A 24,407-nucleotide genomic window follows, 5' to 3' on the forward strand; every position below is an offset into this window, starting at 1 on the left:
TTTTGCCTTTATTCCTTATCACATATTATGGGCATTTGGTTGGGAAAAATCAGAAGTCCTTTTAGTCTCTATGTTCTATCTTCAGAATGACAAAACCACTAGTTTATTTCTCTTTATTTCAGTCATAGAGAATCTGGGATCCTTTATCATATCCCCCTCCTCAGTCTTTGCACCCAGGGGTTAAATAATTTTTAAAAATATTTAAAAAGCTGTAACAAAATAACATCAAAAGGAATAGGAAGAAGAATGAGGGGGTCAGGAATCATGAAGTGGGTAGAGAAGAGAGTCTCTTCCCCATCCCCCTTTGGATTCCAGCCTGGGCAGTAGGGAGAATGACCCCCTATCCCTCCAGGTACATCCCAGCTGTAGGTGAGGTCAGAGGTCAGGGTATGAAAGTGCCGATGTGTGCAAATGGGGAGGTAGGCAGGGGCAGGCTGTTTAGAAGATGCCCCCTCCTCCCCACTCAACCAGGTACTGCACAGAGCCATCAGGCCTTACTCTTCGAGCAAGGACCCGAACAGGGTCCCCTCGAGATAGGTAGCCAACCCCACCTCGGATTCCTCCTCCAGTCCCAGGAGAGAAAGTGTGGCACAGGGGAGAAGGGGGTGCTGAATGTCTAGGAAGACCTGGGGAAGGGGCTGGGACTGAGGAAGATGAGGCCATCATCGAGTGGGGGTCACTTTTGGGGATGTCTGTGGGGAAGCCAATGTGAAGTTCCAAGGGTGACCTAGGAAGAGAAGACAATTTTAAATTAAGTCTAGTCAGACAGATGCGGACAAAGACTGATCAGAAATGGGGGCCACATGTGAATCAGAAGAAATGTTTCAAAGTGAAGGAATTTAAGATCATAGAAGTGGGGGAGTCACTGGTAATGAGGGACAGATTTACCTGTCTGGGGGTTCACTGTCCCCAGAGGTCCCTGTGGTGCTGGCAGAAGGGTGGAAGGAAGCGAACATCCGGATGGGGCTGCTAAGATTGGGGAGGATGAAAGTCAGGACTTGAGGCGAGGAACAAATCCTCTCCCCTGGAATGACAATCCAAACACCCCAGGGCACCCCCACCCCCAAAACACTGGTTCCTAGACACTGGCTCTAGAAGCCTCTATAGGACCAGAAATGTGTAGCCAAAGGGGAGAGGGAAAGGAATTCTAGGTGACAAAATCTAGAAGAAGCTCTACTGGGAAGCATAGAAACACTGACCTGGGCAGGCAGCGGGCATCTGTGGGCCGGAAGTTATAGCCCCTGCTGCCCTGGTAATTCTGGTTAGGGCTGGGAGATGGTGGTGACACAGAGGCCTAGAAGAAGGAGCAGAAGACTGAGAAATCTTCCTTGGGTCCTTCCCACACCCCACCATTTTCCCCATACAATTCCCCCTGCCCCTGTACCTGCAGTGCCCTCTGCAGACGAGCCCTCTCCCTCTGCTCCCGGGACTCGGGCTGATTGCGCACTGCTGAGGGTGGCCCCAGCTCCTCCACCTTCCCCTTCTGCCTCCTCAGGGGCTCTGGCTCCGGCCTCCGTCGCTTCCCCAGGGGACGTGAGACCCCTCCCCCAGGGCCCTGCCCTGAAGGGAAGCTGTAAGAGGCCTCCTTATCCCCCCAGCCCCCTCCTGGACATCCCAAGACCTCCCCCTCTACACATTTCCCCTCCAGACTATCCTGAGAATTTCCCCCATCCCTGCTAGACCAGTGACCTGGTAGGGGCTCCATCTCCAGCAGGGGGCTCCACAGGAGGAGGGGTCCGAGCATGGAGACCAAACAAACATTTCCTCTTCTTAATCTCCCTCCCAGAAATGAAACTGGGGCAAGGAGAGAAATGATATAAGGTAAGGTCCCATTTGCCTTAAACACCTATAGTCCTCTGGGAGGGTTGAAGCTAGACCCAGACATCCAATCTTCTGAGCCTCCCTGTTGCCCCTCTCAAGTCCCCCAACTCACCGGTCCTTGTGGCTGTTAAGAGCAGAGAGAAGCTTGGAAGAACGTTCTCCCTTGGGGGTGTCTGAAAGCTGGGAAAAGGGAAGTAAATGGAGTCAGGAAAGTGGAGATTCTTGCCTACTTTTTCTTTGCATCTCCTGTCCCACCCCAGTGCCCAAAACTCCACTACCCCTTACCTCCCCCAGGAGCAGACTGTCCCAGTTCTCAGAGGTGAAGGGGAGGATCTCTCGGTCAAAGTCAAAGTATTTTTTCTTACAACAAACACTGAGGTGATAGAGTACAAGATGGGCCACATCCACCCTGGAGAAACATGGGAGTTGTCAAGGCCATGAAAGCATGACAGAAGCCAGAGGAGTCCTAAGGTGGGAGGTTGAAGCATTAGGGTAAAATCTGAGCCCATGCCCAATTAGCTTACCAGCGAAGCTGTAGCCTCCGGACCTTCTCAGGCCCCCCCCTGCACACACAGCATTCAAACTCATAGAACCTGGACACGGAAAAGGAAGAAAACCTACCTTGGGAAACCTATAAATGCCCTGGAGAACTTGCAAGCAAGACAGCAACACTGTAGGGGTTGGGAACTGAGGATAGAACACAGAACCGGAGGGCATCCTCAGCTCCAGGGAACCTTGCTCTGGACTCACCGGTCACCATAGAGAAGGGGCTTGCTCAGACATTGGGTGCAGGCCTCATGGAACCACTGCAAGCAGCTCTGGCACTGCAGCATTTTCAGGTTCCACCTGAGGAGAATCAGAATTAATGGCCTTCCCCTTCACCCTGCCCCTTCTCCATTCCCCCGGGGTCTACCACCAAATCACCTATCCCATAACCTGCTATCCTTCAATACTCACTCCCCAGGGCCACCACAGTAACAGTAGCTCTGTTGTCGGTTACTCAGATGTCCAGCGTCCCAATCCAGCCCCTTTAGTCCATATGGAAGAGACAGCTTCATGCCCAGCATGGCCCGGGCATAGGGACCCTTCTTCAGTGCACCTCCTCTCTGGGGAGAAAGAACAGGTGGGAGGGCTCAGGAGAAGAGGCATCTTGAGAGAGGCTGTGGGTGGAAGACTCTGGCAGGAAGGGCCAACAGAGAGGCCTTTACCTTGGTAGCAATTGCAAAGACACACTGGCGGCAGACCCAGGATGTGCCCTCTCCTTCTCCAGGGGCTGGTGCTCTGGGAACATGACAGTCCTGGTGATAAGCTGAATAAGGACAATATTGATAGTGGACCACCTACTGAACTGCACAGTCTGTAATAGTCTTGGACAGAATTAGTCTTATTTATTAATCCTTAACTATGGTCCCACTAGGTTGAGTGCATTATCCTGACTGAGGGAAGGGAGGTTCCTGGCGATTTAAGGGTGTTGCCCAAGGTCAGAAGACGTACATGAGCTACCATCTGCCTGCAAAGTTGACATCCCTTCCATCCCATGGCTGCCTTCCCCTATGCTGGAAGGGGATGAGGTTACAGGTTAAGGAGACTGGCCACCAACTGTGGTCTGGCAACTCAGACCAGGATGGGGGAACAGTGCTAGAGGGAAGGGCTAATGGATACCTGAAGGACCAGGACAAACTGGATCACTAAACTGAGCACGAGTGGTCACACCTGTAATCCTAGCTATTTAGGAGGCTGGGATCTGAAGATTGCAGTGTGATGCCAGCCTGGGCAGGAAAGTTTGTTTGTTTTTGTTTTGCCAGTCCTGGGGCTTGAACTCTGGGCCTGAGCACTGTCCCTGGCTTCTTTTTGCTCAAGGCAAGCTCTCTACCACTTGAACCACAGCTCCATTTCTGGCTTTTTCTTTCTTTTTTTTTTTTTTTTTTTTTTTTTTTTGCCAGTCCTGGGCCTTGGACTCAGGGCCTGAGCACTGTCCCTGGCTTCTTCCCGCTCAAGGCTAGCACTCTGCCACTTGAACCACAGCGCTGCTTCTGGCCGTTTTTTCTGTATATGTGGTGCTGGGGAATCGAACCTAGGGCCTCGTGTATCCGAGGCAGGCACTCTTGCCACTAGGCCATATCCCCAGCCCTGGCTTTTTCTATTTATGTGGTGCTGAGGAATTGAACCCGGGGCTTCCTGCATGCAAGGCAAGCATTTTCCCAGCCTAAGTATGTGAGATTCTTATCTCCAATGAGCCACCCAAAAGGTCAGAAGTGAAGCTTTGACTCAAGTAGTAGAGCACTAGCCTTGTGCAAAAACTCAAGAGTGCTGAGTCAAGTCCCAGGACTGCCCCCCCACCAAAAAGGACCATTGAGGTGTCCAGCCTTCTTACCATGGCGACATTTCTCACAGCTGACCAGCCGGTTCCCAGGGACCACAGTCTCAGATCTACAGACACAACAAAGGAGTTCCTCCCCAGGGAGTGCAGCTGTAAAGGAACACAGTATGATGGCTGCCCTCAAGTTCTGTTGTGCCACTTAAGCCCGATTTCTATTATCCATACCATGCACATGCTCTGGTTTTTTTAGGGTCTCACCAGGGCTAATGTCTTTCCATAGAACTAGAAACTGGGAATCATCCTCAAACTGGACCAGACACACCTCCCGAGCACTGTCCACCTGCAATGGTTGAGCGCAAGAATGAAATGAGAACCAGAATTAGATAAGGAGACTGGGGAGATGTGGAAAGATCAGACTTACCTTCTTGATGGTGCCCAAGTACAAGAGCCCATCTGTCCATCTGGCCAGCACATCTTGACCCTCCCAAAGTCGAGGTCTGGGGCCTGAGGTGGGAGCTGGGGAAGCTGGGTCCCAAAGAGAGGGAGCACCAGAGCGGCTCAGCCGGGGGAGCTGCGCCATTGCATCCTGGGGAGGGGGGTCTAGCCAGAGATGAGGAGAGAAGGTTATGAAAGTCAAGAGAGCTTCCCTGTTTCCTTTGCCTATTTTTCTGTGAAAGATCAAGGACCAAACATCTGCACTCCCAGTCTGCAAAGCTTGGGAAACCACTGGTCACTCCAGTTCTTGACTGCAGCTCTTCCAACTCTGGTGACTAGTTCTCCTCTCCCTAAGCAGCTCCCTGATCTAGTTCTCTAGTTCCCCAGCTTCCAGAGATCTCCTGGGACTAAATTGTGGCCTTGAGATCTTAGGGGAAATGATGGTTGCAGAAGCAGAGGTGACCGCTCGATTTCACCTTCCCCAGCTGTTTGGAGGTATCCTATCACCTTCCTCAGCTGTTAGGAGGTAGCATAATTGGGTTTCTCTGTATCCCAGAAATGTGTTTTGGAGCTTTTCTGGAGATGTTTTCTAGAGTAGAAACAGCAGTCTCCTCAGGCCTGCCTGTCTCATTCAGCACAATCACCCCTGTGCCAGGTTATGTCAGGTCACCCTCAAATTCGAGGGTTCCTGCCCCGGGTTTGATAACTTCCCTGAGTGCCCCGGGAGGGGGGCGTGTCCCAGTCCCCGTCTCCACTCCCCGAGAAGGCGAGTCCGAGCAGGGACTTGGGTCGACCCGGTCCGGACCCGAGGCCGCCAGCCCGCGCCCTGCACGCCGACCCCCGGCTCCTTGTCCTTCCCCCCTCCCGCCCCCGCCAACACCGGCGCCTCCCGCCGCCTCCTTACCGATGACAGCTGGGGCCGCCGGGGGCTGGGCAGGAGCCGACGTGGGAGAGCGGGCGAGCCCTCCGCGCGGGGAGGGCACGTCCGGGCGTCGGGGGGGCGTGCAGGCGGAGGCCCGGGGGTCCCCAGGCCCAGCCCCTCGGTCCCGGCGGCTCTGGGGCGTATGACGCAGCAGCCAAAGGAGCGGCCGCGGCAGGAGGAGGCGGCAGGGGGAGGGCGGGGAGGGACCTACCGGTAGGGGAGGGCGGCAGGAGGGGAGGGCCGGGGGAGGAGGAGCCGGAGGGAGGGGCGGGCACCACCTCACCCCACCTCCCTCACCTCCAACAGTCCTGGAGGGCGCGGGGCCCGCGGCTGCCTCTCCGCGGCCGGGGGCGCCAGTGGCCCACCCCGGCGGGAAAGGGAATCCTCGCAGCCCTTCCCCGCGGCGGGAGCCGCGCCCTCGGGGCAACAGGGAATGTCCCCTCGCGGCACCTCGCCGCCCCGCCCGCCCCGTCCGTGGGCACCCCAGGCCCCGCCCCGCCCGAGTTCGCGGCCCCGCCCTCCATTCACCCTTCCCGGTGCCCCCCCCCTTGCCCCCACCCCGCCCTTTGGGTGGCAAGTTCGCCCCCGCGGCTCTGCGCACGCGTGGCCCCGCCCGCGCGCGGCACCTGGGAAGACAGCTCCGCCCGCGGCGGGCGGCGGCCAGCAGCCGGAGGCCCCGGGACGGAGCCGGCGCGCCCGCCCCGAAGCCCGTCCCGCCGCGGGCTTCCAGAGCCTTGGAAGGGCTAGGAGGGCGAGGAGCCCAGGCGGTGACGCCGCCGAGAGCTGACCAATGGGCAGCGAGCGGGCAGAGCCGAGCGGTTCAAACAGTGAGGCCGGGAAAGGGCGGGAGGAAAGCGCCAGCAGTTGTGGGAGCGCCCGGGTCTCCACCTGCGCTCGGGCTCCCGGCCCCAAGCCGGCCCGGGGTGGCCAGGGGTAGGAAGGGGCTGTGGCTAGCTCCTGCTCCCTGTTGGGACTTTAGGGCAGGCCCAGTTAGACATAAAGGCAGAGAAGTCTCATGGCCCGAGCCCTGCACAGCTCCCATCCTTACAGATACGAAAAATACCCATCTTTTCTAGCAACCACTAATAAAAGCTTTATTTTAAAAACATTAACAAGTATTCTTTATTTCATAGGCCTGGGTACATAAAGCTCTTGATTCAATCCCTCAGATCCCTCCCCTCAGAAACACACACAGACATACACAGGATCCAGATCCATCTTCATTTCTTGTTGGCCTGAGCAGTACCAATAACACACTGGTTCACCTGAGGATACACAAGATAAAAATGTTTGCAAACAAATCCCCCAAGTTCTACCACCCCCCATGCTAGGGCTACCGCTGGCATACTGAAATAAGGGCCATAAAAGTGTATTCAACTGGTTCCACGGATGGTTCTAAGCCACTAGAGATTTCCACTACAAGCAATATACCCTGCCTGACTCAGGTAGAGACCCCAAGAGCCATAAAAACACTTAACGCTAAGCCAGGCACCCAAGGCTCACGCTGTAATCTTTGCTCCTCAGGAGGCTGAGATCTGAGGATCACGGCTCAAAGCCAGCACAGGCAAGGTTTGAGACTCATCTCCAATTAATCACCAGAAAACCGGAAGTGGCCATGTGGCTCAAGTGATAAAGCACTAGCCTAGAGCTGAAGAGCTCAGGGACTGCACCCAGGCTCGGAGCTCAAGCCCCACAAATAACCAAAACGTAATAACACTTATTCTGGACAAAGTATTAACACCACTAATTTAGTAACTAGGGCTCCTTAGAAAATGGATCATCACAAGTCTGAAAGTTATTGGGGTCCTGTTTAAAGGACATACAAGGGTTGGAGATATAAGACCCTGAATTCCATACCTAGAAGGCTCAAAATAAAACACATGAATTAACAGGAGCCAACTTAAAGGGACTCATACTGGCCAAAGATAAGGCAATCTAAATGCTAGAAAGAATAGCTACAAAGCCTTGATAACAAATACTGTAATAATCTGTAATAATCAACACCTCCCCACAAAAACTCAATGAGTCACCATTGGAGCTGCTGAAAACAAATCAAATCAATACTGAAAATTGGAACTGGAGGCATGGCTCAAGTGGTAGAGCGAGTGACAGACACAAGGCCTTGAGAATCAAGGTCTAGTACTAGAATACAAACATTAAAATAAACAAATAACCTGGGCAGGGGCTGGGGATATGGCCTAGTGGCAAGAGTTCTTGCCCTGTATACATGAGGCCCTGGGTTCAATTCCCCAGCACCACATATACAGAAAATGGCCAGAAGTGGCGCTGTGACTCAAGTGGCAGAGTGCTAGCCTTAAGCAAAAAGAAGCCAGGGACAGTGCTCAGGCCCTGAGTCCAAGTCCCAGGACTGGCCAAAAAAATAATAATAACCTGGGCAATCAATAAAGAATTAAACTAACTTTCTTTTTCTACACAGATTGAATTTCAGAGCAGCCAAATACAGGCATGGCTCATTTTATTGTACTATTTACAAATTGTAAGTTTGTGACAACCCTGCACTTGAGCAAGTCTGTGGGTACGCAATGTTTCTTTTTCTTTCCAGTTGTTTAGATGATCTGCTTGGGAATAAAGTTGTTTTTTGCTTTGTTATTTTTTTCTGTGTGTGTGCTGGTCCTGGAGCTTGAACTCAGGGCCTGGGTGCTGTCTCTGAGCTTTTTGTTCAAGTCCTATACTCTACCACTTGAGCCACAGCTCCACTTCCAGCTTTTGGTAGTTAACTGGAGATAAAATCGCATGGATTGTCCTACCTAGGCTGGCTTCAAACTGTGATCCTCAGAGCTCAGCCTTCTGCATAGCTAGGATTCTAAGTGTGAGCCACTGGTGCCTGGCCTAGCGTAGCTCTTGTATGTACAGGGAACCCCAAAAGTTCATGACTTGCTTTACTGCTGTATTTGGTTTATTTATTTATTTATTTTATTTTTTTTTTGGCCAGTCCCGGGCCTTGGACTCAGGGCCTGAGCACTGTCCCTGGCTTCTTCCCGCTCAAGGCTAGCACTCTGCCACTTGAGCCACAGCGCCGCTTCTGGCCGTTTTCTGTATATGTGGTGCTGGGGAATCGAACCTAGGGCCTCGTGTATCCGAGGCAGGCACTCTTGCCACTAGGCTATATCCCCAGCCCCTGTATTTGGTTTATTGTAGTAGTCTGAAACCAAACCCACAAAACCATTGAAGTATAGCAGCAGATGGCAAGGGAAAATTCTTCATAGAACAATCACAATAAAGATAAAGCTGGAGCCAGGCAGCGGTGGCTCATGCCTGTAATGCTAACACTCAGGAGGCTGAGATCTGAGGTTCGGGGTTCAAGGCCAGCCTGGACAGGAAAGTCTGTGAGACTCTTATCTCCAGTTAATCATCAAAAAGCGAGAAATGGGGCTGTGGCTCAAGTGGTAGAGTGCTAGCCTTGGGCTGAAGAGCTCACAGACAGCACCCAGGCCCAGAGTTCAAGCCCCACAACCAAAAACAACAGATGAAGCTGAGATTAGAAAAACAGCTGTGGAAACGATGGCTCAAGGGGTAGAGTGCTAGCCTTGAGCAAAGAAGCTCAGGCCCAACACACTGACCATGAGCTCAAGCCCAAGGAATTAACAGAGGAAAAGAAACAAAATGAGAAGCTCCTTAATGAAAGAGTTTACCAATTTTATATAGGTAGTCACTGGTGTCATATTTTCAATAATGTGGAAAAAGTGTGCTTTTCAATATAACTTCTCAAATTACCTATATTCAGGGTACTGATGAGCATATCTTTACAAGTAACAGAAGGTGCTTAGAAAGTATATTAAATAGCATTATAGTTTGCTGTAAGATGCATATTTGTAAAATTAGAAATAAATGGCCAAATGTCAAGATAAAAAAAAACCCTCTAAATGGGTGGATCAGGCTGACAACACTCAAATATGCTATGAATACTGATATTATTAAAAGTAAAATAATCCCAGTGCTGGTGGCTCATGCCTATAATCCTAGCTACTCAGGAAGCTGAGATCTTAGGATCATGGTTCAAAGCCAGCCCAGGCTGGCTTAGGCAGCCTAGACTCTTATCTCCAGTGAGCCACCAGCCAGAAGTGGCACTGTGACTCAAGTGGTAGAGTGTTAGCCTTGAGCAAAAAGAAGTCAGGGACAGTGCTCAGGCCCTGAGTCCAGGCCCCAGGAATGGCAAAAAAAAAAAAAAAAAAAAAGAGAGAGAGAGAGAGATAAGTAGATAGATGGATGGATGATAGAGGACTGGGAATGTGGCTTAGCGGTAGAGTGCTTGTCTAGCATGCATGAAGTGCTGGATTCCATTCCTCAGTACCACATAAACAGAAAAAGCTGGAAGTGGCACTGTGGCACAAGTGGTAGAGTGCTAGCTGGCCTTGAGCCAAAGAAGCTCACGGGCCAGTGCTCAGGCCCTGAGTTCAAGCCCCAGGACAAAGAAAGGACAGGACAAAGGAAGGGACAAAGGACAAAGGACAGGACAGGACAGGAAAGGACAGGACAGGAAAGGAAAGGAAAGGACCAGGAGGGGGGGAAAAATTGCCTTCATCTCCCATCCCCCAAGACAATAAGAAAACTTTCTGACTAGCTAAACTCCAGTGGAGGGAGCCACTGTCTCCTTGAAAATTCATGGCCATGAGATGTCTCTTGCAGAGTTTGTAACCTGAATTCACATTATTTGGAATGCTCTGAAAAACCTGTAAGTCTCCATTTCAAGGATTATTTGCCTAGTTAAGTTGTAACTGAAAAAAACACAAAATAACACATGTGCAAGATTAGTCCATATTAGGGGACTTGTCCGTACTAGGGGAAAAAGGTGAAAACCATCCAAGTGACCAGTAGAGGGAACTGGTGGATAAGTGTTGGTAAGTCTACATAGAGGATCCTACCCAAACCTGAAAATCACGTGGTCATCTCTACTGATGGGGAGTCATTTTGTATTTTTTTTTTTTTTTTTGGCCAGTCCTGGGCCTTGGACTCAGGGCCTGAGAACTGTCCCTGGCTTCTTCCCGCTCAAGGCTAGCACTCTGCCACTTGAGCCACAGCGCCGCTTCTGGCCGTTTTCTGTATATGTGGTGCTGGGGAATCGAACCTAGGGCCTCGTGTATATGAGGCAGGCACTCTTGCCACTAGGCTATATCCCCAGCCCTGGGGAGTCATTTTGTTAAAAAAAAAAAAATGTGCAGAAATACATATGCATAGAAGAGGGGAAAAAGAACATGCATATATAGCTTGCTTTTGCAATATAGTTTTGATCACTTTTTACCTATGCTAAAAAAACTCAATTCAGGGCTGGGGATATAGCCTAGTGGCAAGAGTGCCTGCCTCGGATACACGAGGCCCTAGGTTCGATTCCCCAGCACCACATATACAGAAAACGGCCAGAAGCGGCGCTGTGGCTCAAGTGGCAGAGTGCTAGCCTTGAGCGGGAAGAAGCCAGGGACAGTGCTCAGGCCCTGAGTCCAAGGCCCAGGACTGGCCAAAAAAAAAAAAAAAAAAAAAACTCAATTCAAAAGCCAGTAACTAAAAATGGAACCAGGTGGGCAGTCCTCCAGATGCCTAGGGAGTCTAAGTCCTTTCTGGATAAATGTCCCACCACCCAGAGGACAGGACTTGGAATAGTGAAGCCCACAACCAGCCAGGGGGTGCTGATTGAGCCAGGGATTTGTGGTAATTTCACCTTGGAGGCAAAGCGTAGAGAGTTTAGGGACTCAGAGACGTTCTCTTCCAGGGGGGAGATGTTCACAAACATAAGCCTAGGGAGAAAGAAGAGGCCCAACCCAACGTTAGTGCTCAGCAGAGATTAAACAGATCCCCAGTGGCACCCCCTTCTCCATCCCTCAACTTAACATCATAGTTCCTATCGAATCCCTTCTACTCACATCTTAGCACTCCCGCCCAGGGAGTTTTGTAGCAAGTAGGTGAGCTTGCTGTTCCGGTAAGGCACGTGGGACTCCTGGAAGATTGAAGACCGTTTATTAGGATAGGGGGTTCTGCACAGCCTATCCCAAGCAGCTTCCTACTCCACCTGCCCTTGACCCACCTTATTGCTTAGGGCCATAATGACCAGCCCCAGTGTAGACAGGCTGCTGTTAATGGCCTGTGTTTCTCGAAGGCGATCCCGCTCCCCAGGGCCAAGGGCTAGGCCAGAGTCTAGTCGCTCACTCCCCGCTAGGTCCACAAGATTGAGGGGAGCCCCACACTGCAGGCCTCGAGCAGCATGCTCCCCAGAGATCTGCAGCTGGAACACACTGTGGCTACGAGATGACCGCTCATTCTGGGCTGTTTGAGCCACAGCCCGATTCTGGCGGGCCAAATGCAACAAAGTCTCCACCTAGAGATGGAGAGCAACAAGGGACAAAGGCAGACAAGAAATGATCAAATAATGATGCCAGTTACAGCATGCTCTCCTGGAACTTCTTTTCTATTTGGTGAAGAGACAAAATAAGCAAGTCAAATGGAAAGCCTATCTAAGAAGGCTAAAGGATAAGACAACCCATATGGCTTCACTGCATTCAGGCAAATTCCAGAATTAGGACTGTCACTAATAACTGAGGGACAGCTAGGAGGCTGGCATGACTCAGGTAAATAGCATGGCCTGTAGCAGGAAACAAGACTTGATATGCATCTGGCAGATCTGCCCTTTCAGCAGCTCTATCACTCCTTCCTGGTTGGTCCTAGTCCTGTTGTGCTCACCATCCTCACAACTTACTGGCCCATTTTCTCCAGTTCCTTTCTCCACCCACTTGCCTCTATGGCTCCCTACCTATTTGTCCCCACTCTTCAATCTCTAGTACTCATGGGTCCTTACCTCTTTCTCACAGGAGACTGGGACATATCGAGCATTGGTGACAGTAAGTTCCTCACTTCCTGGTCCTGCTCGACGAATCTCACATGCTCCTTGGCCTTTTCGGGTCCCAGTGGCTAGCAGGTCTCGGACAGTCTCATTGTAGATCTCTACATAGCTTGCCACAAAGCTGTAGGTCCAGCCCTGGCCACTTAACTCCTGGGCCACAGAGAAGAGGTGTCGCATAGCCCTAGGGATCAGGCCCTCTAATTGGGGGTCTTCCCCTGGCCCACCCTCCATTGTGAAGGTCTTGCCACTGCCTGTCTGGCCATAGGCAAAGATGCAAACTGGGTAGCCATCCAGAGCTGACTGGACAAGCATGGAGATCTCCTCAAAAACTTCATCCTGTCTGCTTCCTGGTGGAAATACCCGGTCAAAGGAGAAATCGTGGCGAGTAGTGGGAGCTGGAGCCCCACTCAGTGTCCCACGCCGATCATCAGACCGGGAAAGGCTAAGTCGAGTTGGAGGATCAGACGGCCCAGCGGGGCCAGGGGGAAACAGGAGGAAGCCAGGGGATGGACTGGGCTCCCCTGAAAGGACAGGGCGGACCCGGCAGAAGACTCGGATGTTGCCCTTGAGTTCCTGAAGCTGGTTGTGCAATCGCCGGCGCTCCATCTCTAGCCCATGGAGACGGTCCCCTCGCTCAGCTAGTAAGGTCGCCTGGGCTGCAGTTTCCTGCTGCAGAAATGCCACCTCTGCTTGACTGCTTGACAGAGCGGCTTCAGATGTCTGCAGCCTCCTCTGCCCAGAACAGAATAGACACAGAGAGTGAGATGCAACTAGGTCATGTGGCCAAGTGGGGCAGAGGGTAGAAGTGGGTTCCTTGGCCCCATGGACTATATAGACTAGCAAAGAAAAGGAAATAAAGACTCATAGTCCCAGAAGAGAGGAGTGCTATGGAAATATCTAGAGAAGGCACAAGGAAGATGATACCTAGGTTGACATCCAACAGAACAGGTGACTAAAGAATCCTCCAGAAAAGTGACATACTTATGCAAAGTGCCAGAAATTAGATTTGAATCACATAGAAAATTGCAAATAGGGGCTGGGGATATGGCCTAGTGGCAAGAGCGCTTGCCTCGTATACAGGAAGCCCTGGGTTCGATTCCTCAGCACAATATATATACTGAAAAATCCAGAAGTGGCGCTGTGGCTCAAGTGGCAGAGTGCTAGCCTTGAGCAAAAAGAAGCCAGGGACAGTGCTCAGGCCCTGAGTCTAAGCCCCAGGACTGGCAAAAAAAAAAAAAGAAAATTACAAATAGGGCTGGGAATGTGGCTTAGTGGTAGAGTGCTTGCCTTGCATGTGTGAAGCCCTGGGTTCGATTCCTCAGCACCACACAAACAGAAAAAGCTGGCCCTGTTGCTCAAGTGGCAGAGTGCTAGCCTTGAGCAAAAAGAAGCCAGGGACAGTGCTCAGGCCCTAAGTCCAAGCCCCAGGACTGGCAAAAAAATAAAAACAAAAAAAAATATTGCAGGGGCTGGGAATATGGCCTAGTGGTAAAGTGCTCGCCTCATATACATTGAAGCCCTGGGTTTGATTCCTCAGCACCACATATATAGAAAAAAGCTAGAAGTGGCACTGTGGCTCAAGAGGTAGAGTGCTACCCTTGAGCAAAAAGAAGCCAGGGACAGTGCTCAGGCCCTGAGTCCACGCCCCAGGACTGTCAACAAAACAAAACAAAAAAAGATTGCAAATAATCTATTGGAGCTCACCAAGGAATCACATGGACATAGGAGTGGGAGGGTACCTCAGAGATCTACAATAGGCTGGGGATCTGAAGAAAGAGAGGAACTGAGGGCAAGGGGAAGCCACAGATCCTAGAGAGAGCTATGAACAGAGGAAGCACGGGGAGAAGAGAGTGGAAGAAAGCAGAGGCAGAAGGGACTGGAGTGGAGCCAGGAGCCACAGATATAATGCTGGTAACAGGTAGTTCTGAGCCCAAAAAGACTTCAGAGGGACCTGGAAGAGGAGGGGTGCATGGCCTCTGCTAGCAAATGAGGGCTAGCAGTTCATGAGAATCTGACTCCTACCTCCTGCTCCTCCACTCGGGTTGCCAAAGCCTTCCGCTCCTCCTGCAATTCCAACTGTTCCTTCTGGAGCACTTGCACCAAGCCCTCCTGCGTGCCCAGCCGTTCTTTCAGTTCCAGGACGTGGGCACTCAGACTTCCCAGCTCCTGTTGGCTCTGCTCAGCCTGAGCCTGTACTCTGGCCAGCTCCTCTTTCAGGGTGCTACGCTCTGTCCCCAGGGTCTTGGCCTCTTGCTGGGCCTCCTTGAGCTGGTCTCGCAGCTGCTGGTTTTCCTGGCCCAGTGTCTGTGTCTTCTCACGACAGCGCTTCAGTTCTACATTCAGGTCACATAACTGACCCTTTAAGTCCCAGGCAGGACGTTTACCAGGTTTCTTCACTCCCGCAACGGGAGGAGCAGCTGATGCTGAAATGGACAGAGAAAAGACAAAGGTTGGTAGAGTCCTGGCCCTCTATCCTCTTCCCACTGGCCTTCAGAGCCTCCACACCTGACACCACATCTATGTCCTTACCCTCTAGACAGAAAGAGACCAAATGGATTTTCCTAGGCACTCACCATCTCCGGTGCCCTATCCCAGCCTCTCACCCAATTGTTATGTTTGTCACCTACTGCCAGACTTCTGGGCAGGAACAGCAGGAACAGCAGGTACCGGTTTCTGGTTCTTTAACACTAGAGAATTGGGGAACTGACATAAGAATCATTGAATCCGTGACTCTCTATTACCATTCCCCCTTATACTCATCCCTTCTCAACTCCATCTTTTTAGCATTATTACCTGTAGCAAAAGCTGTGGAACAACGGGGTCCTGTCCTCTTGGCAACTTTTTGAGCTGTCCAGAAATGGGAGAGAGGAAAAAGTAGAGCAATCAATCAATCACTCAGGTGGCATATAGTGATTTAGCCAGGAGCAACAGAGGTGCTTTTTAAAAACACCTAGGAATAAGGTAACTTGTAATTGTCCTCAAGGACTGGAAGTCTCCCAATAATGTCCCTCCTAAGACCAGAAATTACTGACTACATCAAGAATCAAGTTGGATGGAGATAAGTAAAAAGAGCAGCAGACAGAATTGTGTAAAGTATGCTATTATCTGTGTGGGAAAAAAAGTGTGGGACAATGTCCATATCTGCTCGAATACACAAACTTTCCCTACAAGGACACACAGCTGCCCCTGGGAGGGAGAAATGAGACAGGATAAAAATAAAAAAATAAATAACACAAAACTTATACTGCAAAGCAGTCTTTGTGCCTTTGGAATCTTGAAGCAAGTGAAATGTACCTACTCAAAACAGAATTGAAAGGAAAAAAAATGAAAAGAGCCAAGGAGAAAAACACTGCCCTCCCCTGCTTCAGTCCTTGTCCAGGCCTAGAGCCCACCTGCAGCCTGGCCTTGTTGAGGGGGGGCTGTGCTGAGAGGGGGTGCTCTGGGACGGGAGATGTTCATTTTGGTTGCTGCACCCTGAACTCGAGTCCGTTTCTGGAAAAAGATAAAGATAAGGCCCATCATTAACTTCTCATTTATCTGTACTCTTCTCCTCCTCCACCTCCTCTTCTCCCTATCACCTCTCTTACAACACACACACACACACACACACACACACACACACACGTTCATATTTTCTTTCTGGAACATGTGCAGCTCTGCACACTCAGCTCACCTTCACAGGTTCTAAGGCATTCTCCATCGGCTCAGGCCCCCTCTTGAGCCTGCTTCCTGGGAGAGGCAATCGGGATGAGGCTTTCAACAGGGGTGTCTTCAGTTCTATGTTCCCCTTCACTCCCAACAAGGGGGACCTCTGTTGGGAAAAAAGAGATGCTTAAGACAATACCCAAAAGCCCAAATATCCTATGAACTTCTTTTTCGGACCTATAAGCATTAACTAAGCATCATTTGTGCCAAAAGCTGGGACTTGGAGGTTATGTGTCAATCAGGTAGCACAGTCAGAAGTGAGACATCACATAAAAGTGGGAACAACCTCTACAGTAAAAGCTAGACAGTTGCTGGACTTGCAGAGAAAGATGGACATTCCTAGAAAGTAAAAACTGAAACATGCGTATGTTATGGCTGTGAAACAGGCCTTTTGAACTGGAGCTAAAAATAAGGGATGGGCTGGTAATATGGCTTAGTGGTAGAGTGCTTACTTAACATGCATGAAGCCCTGGGTTGATTCCTCAGAACCACATAAACAGAAAAGCCGGAAGTAGCGCTGTGGCTCAAGTGAGTGGTAGAGTGCTAGCCTTGAGCAAAAGAAGCTCAGGGACAGAGACCAGGCCTAGACTTTAAGCCCCAGGATGGGCAATCAATCAATCAATAATAAGTGAGAGAATATAAGATAGATAAGGCTGAATTCTGACTGGGAGGAGTAAGAGTTTGAAATGCTTTATCTTTATCAACTTTGCAGCAGGCTACTGAGAGGTTGCTATTACTAACTATCTTACAGATGAGGGCAGGAAGGCACTCAGAATTAAAATAGCTTATCTAAGGCCATCAGCTAGTACAAGGGAGAACCAGAGTTAAGAATCAGGCCAGCGTGCTTCCAGAAGCCACATTAAACTGCACTGTTGTGCTTGGTTTTGATGCCAGGGTAAGGCTTTATCTGTGCATACTACAAAGAGCCACTACAGTTTCTGACTAGGCATGTAAACAATAAACAAAAAAGTCTATTAAAAGTAGATAAGGCTGAGAATGTGGCCTAGTGGTAGAGTGCTTGCCTAGCTTGCATGAAGCCCTGGGTTCAATTCCTCAGCACCACATATACAGAAAAAGCAGGAAGTGGTGCTGTGGCTCAAGAGGTAGAGTGCTAGCTAGCCTTGAGCACACAGAAACCAGGGACAGTGGTCAGGCCCTGAGTTCAAGCCCCAGGACTGGCAAAAAAAAAAAAAAAAAGTAAATAGAGGGGCAGGGACTGTGGCTTAGCAGTATAGTGCTTGCCTAGCATGCACAAAGCCCTGGCTTTGATTCCTCAGCACCACATACATAGAAAAAGCCAGAAGTGGAGCTGTAGCTCAAGAGTAGAGTGCTAGCCTTGAGCAAAAAGAAGTCAGGGACAATGCTCAGGCCCTGAATTCAAGCCCCAGGACTGGCACCCCCCCCCAAAAAAAAAAAAGTAATGTGTAGTGAGTAGCTGAGTCTCACAGAGAGGACTGAAGTTAGTATAACCTGCTTGGAGACCACCAAAAACAGGTATGAGGTGGGCAGTGGGAAAGGGATCCTCTCCTTTAATCAGTTTAATTCAACTTAGCTTGCTCTTATCTAGGGTGACCAATCATTTCTTGGGACATAGGATGTTCAGTACTAAAACTAGGTCAGAGGAAGGGGTGAGAATCCAGTTCAGATGGAGAGAGTGTCAGAAAATTGTTCTGTGAGGTATTTTAGGTGGAAATATTAATGGAAAAAAGTGCTAGCTTAACGAGTTGTGCCAAAGACTAGTATCCCAGGTACAAAGCAAGGTGTATACAATAAACAACAAATTGTGCTGTTTAGCTGAACACATGGGTTGTACACAAAAGTAAGGCAATGACAACAGAGACAGAAGGAGAAAGAATACAGTAACCAATACCATAAGGAGACTGAAGGCAAGAGATACTTTAATGGATTTTTTTGGTAGAAAAAAATGACTAGCTGGGCACTGGTGGTGCAAGCCTGTAATCCTAGCTACTGAGGAGGCTGAGATCTGAGGATTGTGGTTCGAAGCCAGCCCTGACAGACAAATCCCTATGAGACTCTTTTTTTTTTTTCCAATTAACCACTCAAAAACTGGAAGTGGTGCAGTGGCTCAAGTGATAGAGCTCTAGCCTTGAACACAAAGAGGCTCAGGGACAGTGGCCCAGGCCCTGAGTTCAAGCCCCACAACCGACAAAACAAAAGAATGACTAGATTTATACTGATTTATACTGAAAAACTTAACTAAAACAGTTGTGGTTGCTCATACCTGTAATCCCAATTCTCAGGAGGCTGAGGCAGGATGATTGTGTATACAAGGCCACCCTGGGCTACATAGCAAAATCCTATCTCAAGGGAAAAAAAAGCAAACTGTGAGCAATATGAAGAATGAACAGAGGTATAAGAGTCCACAGTTTTCATTCAACAGAGATTTACTGAACATATGCTGTGGGGCAGGCATTGATCTAGGTACTAAGCTAAGTAATGAACATCAAGTCCCTCCCTTCTGAGGGCAGCCTTTCCAAACTGGAGTTCTACAAGAGAAGTAATCTATAGAAAAATGATCTGTTGGGCTGGGGATATGGCCTAGTGGTAAAGTGCTTGCCTTGTATACATTGAAACCCGGGGTTCAATTCCCCAGCACCACATATATAGAAAACGGCCAGAAGGGGCGCTGTGGCTCAAGTGGCAGAGTGCTAGCCTTGGACAGTGCTCAGGCCCTAAGTCTAAGGCCCAGGACTGGCAAAAAAAAAAAAGACCTGTTTTCTCAACACTGCCAAGTACGTACACAACTTTTAACATTCTGGGTGCATAAGACATAATTTAATTCACGAGATGCAAAGGATGCCTTCAGGCATTGAGACTTAATTCTCAAGGAACTCAGTTAGGAGGGCTTGATAGCTAAGCAGAAATCCTCTGGAGAACCAGTTGAGTAAAGCAGGACTGTGCAGGATGAACAAAAGAAGCTGAATTACCGGAAACCAAGTATTGATCTCACTAGGAGCTAGCGTGGGATTAGGAAGGCAGCAGAGAAAAAAAAATCCAATCTGATTCCAAGGTTCCTGTCACAGTTCTGTTACCCACAACATAGAAGGAATGGTTGATGTGGTTTAAAGTAAAAATTTTCTTTTTCTTTTTTTTTTTTTTTTTTTGGCCAGTCCTGGGCCTTGGACTCAGGGCCTGAGCACTGTCCCTGGCTTCTTTTTTGCTCAAGGCTAGCACTCTGTCACTTGAGCCACAGCGCCACTTCTGGCCATCTTCTGTATATGTGGTGCTGGGGAATCAAACCCAGGGCTTCAAGTATACGAGGCAAGCGCTCTTGCCACTAGGCCATATCCCCAGCCCCTAAAGTAAAAATTTTCAATTAAGCAACGTGCTGTTGACTCACACTTACAATCCTAGGAGGCTGAGATTTGAGGATCACAGTTCCTAGCCAGTCCAGGCAGGCAAACCCATGAGACTTCTCTTTAATTAAACAGCAAAAAAGGTGAAAGTGGCCTTGTGGATTAAATGGTAGATCGCTAGCCTTGAGCAAAGGAGCCAAGCAAGAACACAAGACCCTTAGTCCAAGCCCCAGTACTGACACACACACACACACACACACACACACTTAACTGACCTAAAATTCCAATTAACTAATTTCTTTTCTTGTTTGTCAGTACTAAGTTTTGAACTAAGGGATACCCACTTGCTTGGCAGGCATGCCACTTGAGCCATGTTACCAGGCCTTTTTGTTTTCATTGTTTGTCTAATAGGGTCTTCTATTTGTGCCTAGGCCAGCTTGGACTGGAATCCTCTTATTTACCATTCCAGGATAACAAGTATGCAATGCCTTGCCACCTTTTAATGGCCAGAATGTGGTTTTACAATTTTTTACCCCATCTGCCCTTGTATTGCTTTCTCCCAATCGCCTTCTCTCCAGCAGGAAGGATTACAAGCTTAAGTCACAGTGCCCAGTCTTTTTTTTTTTTCTTTTTGAGGTAAAAAGTAAATTTATTTGAAAGTGAAAGCTAATTCATGAAAGCAGCAGAAACTATCCAATTGGAGTGGGGTCCCAAAGAGGCATCCAGGGGAACCCTCCCCAAGAGCAGAGGAGGCTCCTCCCATATCCACCCTACCACCTTTGCCCCGATAGTTTAAAGACCCGTGGGTGCTCAGCTCTGGGCTCTTTTCACCCAGGCGGGCCTTACTTTTTTTTTTTATTTCCTGCCCAGGATTGGCTTCAAAATCACAATCCTCAAATCTCAGCCTCCTGAGTATCTAGGATTAAAGGCGTGAGCCAAGGCTTGAAAGGTGGCTCAGTGGTAGAGTGCTCGCCTAGCAGGCATGAAGCCCTGGGTTCAATTCCTCAGTCCCACATACACAGAAAAAGCTGGAGGTGTGACACTGTGGCTCAAGTAGTAGAGTGCTAGCTTTGAGCAAAACAAGATCAGGCAGGGACAATGCCCAGGCCTTGAATTCAAGCCCCAGGACTGGGGGGAGGTATGAGCCACCAACCTTCAGAGACAGGGTCTCACTATGAATTCATAATCCTCCTGCCTAGGTAAGAACTCTACCACTTGAGTCATGTCCCTAGCCACTCTTTTTTTTTTTTTAACTTTTGTTTTTGAGATAAGGAATTGCTCACAGTAACTGTAACCTGACCTAGGCTTATGATCCTCCTGCCTCTGCCTCCCAAACAGCTAGGATCACAGCACAAGCATGTCCTAACATGTCCAGCTCTGCCGGTTCCCTTGAGTACAGGGATTACAGTGTACAACAACATATCATAACCACTGCCTTTCTATCTATTTATACTAACAATGCATTCTTCCAGCTTTAAAAACCAATATACTGAGTTCCCAAATTTATACTTCCAGCGTAGACCTCACTTCTGAATTTAAACTGAAGTGGCTCCTCAACATCTCCACTTAAGGTTGGATAACAGCCAGGCACAGCTGGCAGCTGCTTTGGGAGGCAGTGAGAAGACAGAAGTTTGAGATAGAAGCTTGAGCCAGGTTGGGCAACATATTTGAAGGATTGACCCCCCACCCTACTGCCTCAGGCCCATACAGACACCAGGCAGGAGCCTCAATATGTGAACCTGCTTTGCTATGTGGGCACCAGGCAAAACCTCAATATGGAAATCTGCTTTGATATGCAGGCAGGACACCTAGGCCCAGCTGTAAACAACCCTTTGTGGACCAAATGGAAAAGCCTCACTTCCTAGACCTAGTGGTGCTTTCAATAACCTGCCTCCTTGCCCAGACCTCTTATAAGACTGGTCCCAAATTCACCCCCTTGCACAACCTCCAAACCTGCAAGAAGGTCTGTGCCCCTCACTGTTCCTCGCCCAAGTCCGGCCAATTCCTTTTCCATTCTTCTCCATTTTCCCAACAATATTTACTAGGAAAACGCTGAACTTAATGGAGTCAATCCAGCTATGAGGAAATCATAAATAGGAGGACAATGGCCCAGGACTGGCTCTGAGGCACAAATTTCAGACTCTGGGGAAGGAGGAAGGATAACAAAAGCAAAAGAGGGTTGGAGGCACAAAGAAGGAGAAAAGGAATATCCACAGTTTAGGTGGCAAACAAGTGTTGCATCTCTAGCACTAACTTCCAAGTCTTTACTGAGTTCTCTCCTTCTAAAGGGGCTCACTGAGACCACTCTATGTAATCCTATCCAGTTAGATGGCTTCCTCCTCTCCTTTTAAACATGCTTACATTTTTCTTTCTGCACAGCCCTTAATACCTTTTAATAGAGCTATACAACTTATTGCATTTATTGTCTGTCTCTGCACAGCTCATGGATGGCTGGGACTTCTGTCTCCTTCACTACTACTACATCCTAGTACCTACAACTGTCCTGTGCACTCAGTAGCTGCTTAATAAATATTTAATGAAGCCAAAGTGCCAGTGGCAAGTGGAGCTGTGGCTCAGTGGTAGAGTACTAGCCTTGAGTGAAAAGGCTCAGGATAGCCCACTGCAGGTGGCTCATGCCTGTAATCCTAGCAAATCAGGAGGACTGAGGATGGCTGTTAGAAGCCAGCCTGGGCAGAAAAGGCTGTGAGACTCTTACCTTCAATTAAATACCCCAAAAATGGAAGTGGAGCTGTGCTCAAGCCGTAGAACATTAGTCTTGAGCACAAAATTCAGAGACAGCTCCCAGGCCCTGAGTTCAAGCCCCAGAGACACATATAACAAACAGATGGCTAGATAGATAGATAGATAGATAGGATAGACAGATATTTTTAAGTACTTATTGAAAACTGCACTGAAAGCTAAATGTCTGCCTTTACAATAAACAAATACAGTGAAAGTAACTTGCACTAAAATGAAACATACTTCTGATAGCCATTACTTTTTGTTTGGGACAGTTTAAAGTTTTTATTTTGTCCCTAAACCAGGAATGTACCTATACAAAAGCTCCTAGGCCATTTTTTCTTTTATTTCTTTGCCAGTCATAGGGTTTGAACTCAGGGCCTGGGTACTGTCCCTGAGCTTCTTTTGCTCAAGGCTAGCACTCTAGCATTTGAGCCACAGCACCACTTCCAGCTTTTTCTGTACATGTGGTACTAAGAAATCGAACCCAGGGCTTCACACATGCTAGACAAGCACTCTACCACTAAGCCACATTCCCAGCCCAATAGGCCATCTTTTTAAACAATAAGGCAATAATTCATAAAAGACTACAAATAGAACGTATAATACAAATCTAATAGACTTGCTAAAATCAGTCACATCTAATAACACATCTGAAGTGTTCTTGTATAAAAGATTACTTGAAGAAAAGAATTTATCAGTGTCTAATAAAGTGAGTTTGTGAGTTTATTTAATGAATAGATCTGGCAAGGCTTTTCATTTTACTACTTTTCATGGTCACATCACACTGCTCTGTCTTTGGTCGCCAGAATACAATAAATCTCTTCAGGTAGAATCTTTACTTTGGATGAATACCAACGTGAAAAACTAGTAAAGCTTCAGACAGAACTTTCTTGGCATCAAAGGTCAATACACCATCACCATCATCACACATACATCTGTCGCCACCGGAGAGGAGATGCTTCAGATGATTGTGAAATAAAGCAAGTCGCCCATAAAAAGAACTAAGTCAACCAGTCCCACTGAGCAATCCTTAGGGAAAGAACAAACAAACGAGGGGTCTTTCAGCCTTAAGGACCCCGTTTCTCCTACCCCCTACCTACATCAGCCAACACAAAAGGACATCCACAGGCTTTGGCCTTAGACACCATTTCTCTAAAGGCAGAGGTCATCTCAGAACCCCCACTTCTCACACCCAAAGCGGAAGCCTGTCAGATGGACCTGAGAATTCGAAATGGGCAATCCTGGAGCGGGAAAGCGGGACAGGGACGGCCGAGATGGAAGCTGGGGACGGGCAGACAGACTTCGCCCAAGTCCTGCCGCCCAGGCCCTGCCAGGGTTGCTCCCAGAGTCCACACCGCCTCCTCGGCCCGTTGCACGGACCGCGGAGCCGCACAGCCCTTCGCCTTCCAGGCAGACACCACGCAGCCCGCCCGGAGTCACTGGCCCGGAGGCCAACCGCAGCCCCCCTCTCGGCAGGTGTTCTCCGCCGCCCCCTCTCACCTGGGGCTCCATGTCCACCTCCGACCCACACACGCCGGGTGGTGCAATGGAAAAGGACAGGTCACCAGGACTCCAGAGACCCACGTTCCCTCGCCGGCTCGTGACAGCACACGCGCGACGGGCTCGGACCGCTACCGGCCGCGCGCCACACCCGCCACTTTTGAATTTCAACAGCCGCTACCCATTCTTACCACGCTCCGCATGCAGGGGCCAATCGTCGCGGTCGCCACCACCAAGGGCCAATAGCAGCACCCTCCGCCTCTCGAGGCCACACCCTCCTGGCGTGCGCCTCCTCCTTCCGGTCTAGAGAGCGCCCGGGAGACGGACGGGTTAACTCTACTTCCGGTTCCGTCCCCTCACCCCACTCGCCTAGCGGTGAGCGCACTGGATTTACGCCACCGCTCGATACGTCAGAAAGTGCGTCGAAAACGCCGCTTGAGCGTAACGTAACTGGCGTGGAGGCGGAGGGGGCGGAGCCGGGATGCTGGAGGAAAGCAATTACGCTTGCGCCTAACGGAGCCTTGCCGGGTGAGCGCTTCCTGGCGGCTGAGTTGGGGAACGCCAGCCTTAACTGTGACCGGGTCGGAGGAGGTTGGGCCTGGAGTGTGGCCTCTCCCGTCCTGATGGGATCTTACTGGTCCTAGGAATTAGCGCTAACGCGGATTGTGGGGTCTGCCCACTTTGGGGGTCATTTGGCCACTCCTCAACAGATCTAGGCACAGCTTGGGGCTTTATGGAAGCCTGACGGGTGGGAATTCGAGGGTGTTTGATTTCAGTTTTTCTCCTCCCACCTAT

General features: G+C 49.6%; 2 protein-coding genes across 8 annotated transcripts; both read right to left on the reverse strand.

Moving 5' to 3' along the window:
• Positions 1-98: 98 nt before the first annotated feature.
• Positions 99-5,903, reverse strand: Phf1 (PHD finger protein 1). Of its 6 annotated transcripts, none has more exons than XM_048347959.1 (15): positions 5,481-5,901; positions 4,563-4,741; positions 4,400-4,481; positions 4,196-4,291; positions 3,030-3,130; positions 2,779-2,927; positions 2,572-2,667; positions 2,346-2,414; positions 2,107-2,230; positions 1,934-2,001; positions 1,690-1,794; positions 1,385-1,571; positions 1,200-1,294; positions 889-966; positions 99-727 (listed from the first exon to the last, which is right to left on the reverse strand). In XM_048347959.1, the coding sequence occupies exons 2-15, from the start codon at positions 4,719-4,721 to the stop codon at positions 439-441; spliced, it is 1,698 nt and encodes a 565-aa protein (XP_048203916.1). In that variant the 5' UTR covers positions 4,722-4,741; positions 5,481-5,901; the 3' UTR covers positions 99-438. The 6 variants fall into 6 exon arrangements, with proteins under 6 accessions (XP_048203916.1, XP_048203914.1, XP_048203915.1 ...); XM_048347957.1 differs by having other exon boundaries at positions 889-969; positions 5,481-5,899; XM_048347958.1 differs by having other exon boundaries at positions 889-969; positions 4,563-5,222; positions 5,481-5,899.
• Positions 5,904-6,572: 669 nt separating this feature from the next.
• Kifc1 (kinesin family member C1) lies at positions 6,573-23,844 on the reverse strand. 2 transcript variants are annotated; one of them, XM_048347966.1, is made up of 11 exons: positions 23,804-23,844; positions 16,022-16,159; positions 15,741-15,840; positions 15,142-15,195; positions 14,976-15,035; positions 14,371-14,771; positions 12,304-13,080; positions 11,536-11,826; positions 11,375-11,448; positions 11,173-11,248; positions 6,573-6,763 (listed from the first exon to the last, which is right to left on the reverse strand). In XM_048347966.1, the coding sequence occupies exons 1-11, from the start codon at positions 23,813-23,815 to the stop codon at positions 6,719-6,721; spliced, it is 2,028 nt and encodes a 675-aa protein (XP_048203923.1). In that variant the 5' UTR covers positions 23,816-23,844; the 3' UTR covers positions 6,573-6,718. The 2 variants fall into 2 exon arrangements, with proteins under 2 accessions (XP_048203923.1, XP_048203924.1); XM_048347967.1 differs by lacking the exon at positions 23,804-23,844 and adding an exon at positions 18,296-18,327.
• Between the last annotated feature and the right edge of the window lie 563 nt (positions 23,845-24,407).

Source organism: Perognathus longimembris, chromosome 6 (assembly GCF_023159225.1).
Source record: "Perognathus longimembris pacificus isolate PPM17 chromosome 6, ASM2315922v1, whole genome shotgun sequence".
NCBI lineage: Eukaryota > Metazoa > Chordata > Mammalia > Rodentia > Heteromyidae > Perognathus > Perognathus longimembris.

Bases quoted from the DNA above. Each gene is read 5' to 3' on its own strand.
- Phf1 (XM_048347957.1), bottom strand. From the start codon at position 4,721: ATGGCGCAGCTCCCCCGGCTGAGCCGCTCTGGTGCTCCCTCTCTTTGG. The intron at 2,928-3,029 runs GTAAAGGCCTCT...CTTTCTCCCCAG, and splicing joins TCTTTGCAATTGCTACCAAG to AGAGGAGGTGCACTGAAGAA. The intron at 2,668-2,778 runs GTGAGTATTGAA...GATTCTCCTCAG, and splicing joins TACTGTGGTGGCCCTGGGGA to GTGGAACCTGAAAATGCTGC.
- Kifc1 (XM_048347966.1), bottom strand. The intron at 11,827-12,303 runs GTAAGGACCCAT...CTCCATCTCTAG, and splicing joins CAGTCTCCTGTGAGAAAGAG to GTGGAGACTTTGTTGCATTT. The intron at 11,249-11,374 runs GTGAGTAGAAGG...CTTTCTCCCTAG, and splicing joins CTGGGCGGGAGTGCTAAGAT to GCTTATGTTTGTGAACATCT.